The 6534-nt window shown below is 54.2% G+C and overlaps 1 protein-coding gene across 1 annotated transcript in view; it reads right to left on the bottom strand.

Annotated features, from left to right (window-relative positions):
* The window catches only part of CCRN4L (CCR4 carbon catabolite repression 4-like (S. cerevisiae)), a gene marked incomplete at its 5' end in the record, with an annotated part of 2455 nt that extends 1558 nt beyond the window's left edge, over positions 1-897 (bottom strand). The window contains one exon of the mRNA XM_010135884.1: positions 628-897. Within this exon, the coding sequence (XP_010134186.1) occupies positions 628-897 (270 nt within the window). The remainder of the gene's footprint in view (positions 1-627) is intronic.
* Between the last annotated feature and the right edge of the window lie 5637 nt (positions 898-6534).

Raw genomic sequence — 6534 nt, 5'->3', positions numbered from 1 at the left:
CAAAAGCGTTTGCTCTGGGGCAAGTGCTGCCACGTGTGGCTGCCACAGCTGAAGCCTAAGAAAAAACGCAGCAGGATGGGAGCGACTTAACTGCAGAATGTTAAGGCAGACCCTACGTGGGGGATCTCCCCACCCCAAAAGATTTTAAGATGAGGCTGTTGCTTAAGTCAATTTACAGTCTTGATTTTTTTTTTCCCTCAGACCCCTAAAATCAGTTAAGATTTTGAAGAATTGGGAATTCCCGTAACAGGTCTGAATCCCTGAATAGTTCACTGATAAACAAACGAGAAAACTGTAGGGAAGCTGTACCGAGAATAAAACTTCGGGAAGGATGAATCTTCCCTGAAAGCGATGGGTCACAGCTTTTTGAACACACCGTGTTTGGTTAAGCCAGGCGTTCAGAGCTACCTTTGGCACCCCAGTTATGAGGAGAGACCTTCCCCATGGAACAGAAGGCAAGCCAGTATTTCAAGCGCTGAAAACCTCCCCCCGGCCCTCAGTCAGCTGTGCCTCACTCAATCTCCTCTCTCCCTTTCCCAGGCATGCCCAACTACGTGCCACATTTAAAGGTTTTCATTGCCACGTTTCATCTCAACATCACACCTCGAGCTTAGAGGCAGCTCCTACCTTGGGCAAGGATGTTCCACTGCATGACCCGAATGGGGCGGTGGGTACTGGCAGCGTTTTTCTTCAGGCTCACGAAGTTTCTCTGAAATCGGGGTGGCCGTTTCTGCAGAACCATCTGACATTGCTCCAGCAAATCCTTGGGGTCTATAGGATCCAGCCGTGCAGAGTCCAGCTGCTCCAGGCAGTCCTGGTGCTGGGGCACGGCGCCGCTGCTCAGCGTCTTGGCGAGCGCGCTGTAGAGCCGACTGGTGCTGTTTCCCATGGAACACACTGGAAAGGAAAAAATGGGGTTAGAGATGTCCACCGTGACCCTCCTCACCACTTAGGTGCCTTACAGAGAACCTTGTTACAGTGCTGGTTCTGTCCACAGCATTTTCTTCTTATCGGGGCTGCTAATGTCTGCAGCCTGCAAAGGGTCTTGTTTAAGATATCAAGCAGGTGTCTTCTAGAGGAAGAAAGGAGTCCTTCATGCAGAACAGCAGGGCTAAGATTCACTCCTGCACACACTGTAGGAAGCAGAATAGTGTGCTTTTTCCCTCCTTGCCCAGGACAGTGCCCAGCAGGGAGACATACTGCCTGCTCCTTATTTCACATGGATTTGTCTCTAACAGAGCCTGGGACCCTCTGCCTGTCTGGGATGGCTCTGGGCTGCGGGCCTCCTGCCTGCAGAGCAGCAAAGAGGGCAACTCATTTCCCTCGTGTTAATATTTAACCGGAATCTCTGATCACACCATCGTTTGCTCCAAAGCAGCAACATTTTCATGAGCGCAGAGCAGCCAGATGCTTCTGCTGGCTTAGACCTTGTGATGTGGAGTGGAGAAGGGGCTCTCTCCAGCTCCCCTCCACACCCCTATGCTCATTCCCTTCACTCTCATTTCTCCCCTTGGCTCCTCGCTCCTTTCCACCGTGCCCCAGCTCAGCAGCTTCCAGCACATCCTGCAGTCCTCTCCAGGCCCCAGCGACCCCCTGCTCCTCTGGCCATCGTAAGCGCATGTCCTGCAAACGAGCAGCTGTCCCCCAGCCCTCCCTGTCCCTAGCAGGCAGTTAGCCCCCAGCCCATCCCGTGTCTCCTGCAGGGAGGTCCCTTGCATCCCACACAGGGTCACAGCTGCCATAGGGGTTGTGTGTGTCTCCCCCACTCTGTTTTGCCTCTTGATATTGTGCAGGAGGTGGCTACAGCCCTCGTCCCTCAAGCAGCAGAGCCATCCCTTTCAGACAGGTGCCTTCACAACTCATCATCATGGCTTGGCTTCACGAACGAAGATCTGGGAAGGGCTTTTCCCACGCTCACTGCAAGCGATGAGTGCACCCTTTGATACTGCGCGGTGGATTTTTCAGGTGAGGCGCAGCGTGCGCAGAACTGGCTCCACCCTTTACACCTGAGGTTCATCTGCCAGGGCCCGGCGAGCTTGGACGGTAACAGCGAAGTCCTCGGGTCATAGGTTTGGTTAGAGTGTCCTTCTCTTAGATGGAGCCTTACAGGGCTAAACAAGCTCCATCTGCCCCGGTTTGGAGTCAGAGTTGTCCTTCTCCTAGGATGGCTGCCCGAAGGCTAGTGAGCCCATCCTGCCCGTGGACACACTTTGTCTGACCCTTCAGCTGAGACCTGTCTGGCTTGGGAGACCCCACTGGAGGCACATGCCACCACCAGCACAGCTCTCAACCTCACAAGGGCACGCAAGCTCCTTCCCCATGGCAAGGGGGTGCCTGTGAAAGAGTCGCTGCTCTACGTCCAGACATCACAGACCCGGGCACGGGGCAGCCGGAGCCTGCCAAGAACGGGAGGAGGCCTTCAAAACTACCGTGCTATAAAATATCTCCTTGTCCCACTTCACAAGAGCACAGCCAGTACCTCCCTGCAGCTGTGAACACCCTGAGGCTTGCTTACTGCAAACACTCAGGAGAATGCTGGTGTTGTACCAGCCGTCAGGGCAGCTGTGGAGGAGTCTGTGCAGGGTTCATGACATTCCCACCCATCTCCACAGCAAGCCCTTGGCACGGCCACATGTGCCCCTGTATCTCTCTCCAACAAGAAGAAGTTTTTGCTCTGAAGAGCCCCACTTGCCACGATGTGTGGGGAGTACTCGAAAGGAGGCGGCGTTTGCACCTGTCCACAGCCAGCACTCTGCCTGAGGAGAGTGCCCAGGTACACTTGGTGTCATCTCAAACGTGGGCAGGAAGCGCAACGCTTGCACCACAGCAACTTGCACAAGAGACAACACTTAACGGTTTCATTATTGTCTCAACTTACTGACTCTGGGTGCAAAGAACTTCAGTGTTGAGTTGCTGTTGGCCCTCCGCAGTTTTTAAATAAGCTTATTTGCTCCTTTGAGTTACTTAAACGTGAGAGATTTTTCATCTCGTGCTCACATCTTGCGGCAGATTTTGGGGTGTTTCCCAACCTTTGCTAGTGTGAACTGCAACATCTCCAGTCGAAACAGCTGGTGACGGACATATGATAGTGACAGACCTGGGGAGGGGGAGGCCGGAATGGTTCAATAAACATAATTAGGAGTTAAAGAGAAAAGACAGACCCTTCAGCAGAAGCCCCAGGTCCTTGTCTTTAGGAAAGGGGGTACTTGTAAAGACAATAGAAACACTTGCTCTAATGTATGTTTTGTATGTGTAAGCCAGCGAACAGTTCTCAGCCAGTCATACACGGGGAATTTAATCTGGGCATAGGACATCTCTCCCCACCTCCATCCTTTTCATTAAAGTACCAGGAGTTCTCCCAACTGAGATCTGAGCTCGGGCTCACAAGCACAACCCTCTTTCTAGGGGAACGGTGTTTAAAGTGTTTTGTTTTCCACAGTCTGTCTTAGCTTACAGTTCGTGTCAAGAAGCCAAGCACAGCTGAATTAGGAGAAATGCCATTTAACAGTGAGGGAGACAGGTCCGAATGAGAAGTCCCAAAGCAGGATGCTGACACGGCTGCGAGGGGATGGGGAGCAGCAACAAAAGCGTGCTCTGTTCTGGTTACAGAAGGGTCCAGCGTACACACTACCAGAGCTGCCGGGCAGCCACGCAGAAACCCAAAGAAATCAGCGGGGCTTTTAAAGCTCCCCAGGGAGCTCCTCGCCTAATTCTAATTCAGTTAAGCGCTGCAACTGGAGAAGAGCACGGTGCTCTCTGCCACCTCAGGGATGCTGTCAGCAGCTGAGTACGGCCACAAGCCCCACGTCCTGCACAGTTCTGCCCCCAAAATGCACACCCCTGGCCTTCCCTCCTGGCGCAGCCCTAGCTGGGTGGTGGGAAGTCCTCGCGAAGGCAGTGCCTTCTGCACAGGCCCCGCCAGACACCATGGATGAACACGGCTCGAGCAGCACTCTCAGAAATTCGCTGCTCCAAACTGCCATTAGCAAGCAAGGACCGAGGCTGCTCATGGCATGACCTGAACCAGAGGGAGGATGTTGACAGGGACAAGCTAGGAGCCACAGGTCTGAGAACAAAAGTCTGCCCTAAAGCTCTGAGCAGCGCACATCTGTTACAGCAGGAGGAAGTCTTCAGCCAGGCGCCTGCCAAGCTGCTAACAAAGCCTGAGGATTGTCTCATCATCCCTGGGGTGATGGGTCATCCAGCTCTTTATGGAGAGTTGGGCACAGCCCAGCACGCGCAGGATGAGCTGCGGCACAGGATGATATGACAGCTCTCAAAGTCAGTTGTGTCTCGGGAAGGAAAGAAGAGCTCCTGTCTTCCGAGAGCCCAGGGAAGGCTGGGTGAAAGCAGGCCTGAGCTGCACATCAAATGCTTCAGTCCTGCGGTAGGTGGCTTGGGAGTCCTTGGCAGAAGAAGGACTCCTGCAGAAAGACTCCAGCTTAAGATGACTGGATCTAAGTTCCTCGTCTCCAAAGTGCTGAAACCATCACAGCATGGTCTGAATTGTTCTGCAGAACAGGGGCCAGACCAGCAACCTGAACACTGTAACTCCAAACACAAAATCCATTTGTTATTTCTGCAATGCCTAACACACCGGGACAAGTACAAGGTCACCGCTCTGAGATCCTTACGGTCCAAGTTAAGTGATCCATGACTTGCTGAGATAACACCTGCTGCTGGTGCTGTGGCACAGTGGTGCTGGTCTGTGCAGAGGAACAAGCAGCCTCCTGAGCTTGCACTTCAGCAGCGGGTGGTGAATGTGGAAGTGATTCTCTTGGTACGATGTTGCAATAGGGAACACCAGCTCAGCAATGACTATTCGAGGTGCTTAAAATAATTAAAAAAAAAAAGCCTTCCTCTCAGCAAGGGTGGAGTCACAGCACAGTAAGGACAGGGGAAGACATTAAACGGTTCATTAAACTTCAGAAGAACAGGGTGCAAAGCTCAAGGTTTCTTGTGTTATCCAGCAACAGCACAGAAGACGTGAACTTCTAGGATCTCAGGCAATGAGCAGCCGCAGACTTTGTTTTAAGGACTTTGGCTTCGAAGGCGAAGTCTGCAGCAGGATATCAGAGCTAGGGCTCTTCCCCTCGGGTAAGGTGAACAGCACTCTGGCTTCCCTGCCTTTCACCTCCTGGCTCCCAGCACCGCTTTTGGCCAAGAGCCTCCACTTTGTTCACTGGAGGAGTTTCCCTGCCAGGCAAACGGCTCCACCACCCCTGCAGCCTGGTTTGTAGTTGCATCAGCCTCCACAGCCAAGGAGGCCGGCAGCAGCCCAAGATGCCCTCCCTGCAATCCCAGTTCCAGGAGAAACTTGGCAGGCGCCATCCCCGTGTGACAAATCCTAGGCTACAGGGTATCGTACTACACACACAGACTTGTTTGGGCCAGCAATGGGATCGCAGCCCCGCGTCACCTCCGCACAACGTTCGAGTCCCCATTTCGGCACCTAGGTGAGCCTTACGCACGGGGGACTCAGGACCCTCACCTGGGGATTCAGAGAGCTTGTCACAGGAAGGGAGGTGCTGCCTAGTCAACAGGCAACACCAAGAAGAGGAGGGAACCTCACATCCTGCCCTGAGTAATACACAGCATCAGCACGGCGCACAAGCTCTGGAAACCCTTTTTCTCACGAGTGCTCTAACCACGAGCTGGGCTCTGCCAGCTCACAAGCACACACGCTCCTCTTCCCTGTAGCTTCATGAAGCTTCAGTTCTGCCTGAAGCTCCAGGAATCCTGGCCCGGCTGCTAAAGGAGTGGCAGCACCCCGCCCCAGCCTGACTTGTAAACCCTTCCAGTAACAGCACCAACAGGGAACGACCCCCCTGCACCCGAACCCCAGCTGAGGACAGTAGGAAGAAGTGGATCTGCATGCCAGGTCCGCAGTACAGCCTCAGATACTGCATAAAAACTGTCGGACACACCACCTCTGGGGCTGAGGTGGCCACTGCCCCAGCTTTCACCGGGAGCCTCTGAGGCCTCCTGGCTGGTAGTCAGGGACCAGCTGCTGGTCAGGAGGCACAGCCTGAGGCTGGACCTGAACTGCAGAGGCCTGGCAGACACATCACTGCTCCGAGCTTGCTGTGGGTCAGCAGGCTGGGAGCATGCTGCATGCCGAGGTGCTGTCCCCACAGGGACTCCAGGCAGAAGAAGGACATGCAGGACCTTGAGCACTTTCCCAGTCTCATTTCGGGAACGAGGAATGGAGTGCGATCATTTAGCAGCACAGGCAAGTAGGAACCTGACGGCTTCACACCGCTGCCTGGGCCTGCCTGAGGGTAACCCAGGCTTCTGCCACACGCCATCCCCAACAGAAAAACCCCACGGTGAGCCAGGTACATCCTACGCAAAGAGCAGCACTGGAAGAGAAGAGAACGGTGGCCAGTCCTCTTTAGACAGTGGGATGAAGACGCTGACCCTTTCTGACACCCGAGGAGTTACCCCACGAGTATCAGGGTTGATGCACAGTGGCACACAGAGCAAGCCCCATCGCCCAGCCCTCGCTGAAACCCTCCTGCAGCAGCGCCGGTC

The sequence above is a fragment of the Buceros rhinoceros genome, unplaced genomic scaffold (assembly GCF_000710305.1).
Source record: "Buceros rhinoceros silvestris isolate BGI_N320 unplaced genomic scaffold, ASM71030v1 scaffold8915, whole genome shotgun sequence".
Taxonomy (NCBI): domain Eukaryota; kingdom Metazoa; phylum Chordata; class Aves; order Bucerotiformes; family Bucerotidae; genus Buceros; species Buceros rhinoceros.
The sequence above is the reverse complement of the archived record's forward strand: the minus strand, read 5'-3'. Positions and strand labels throughout refer to the sequence as shown.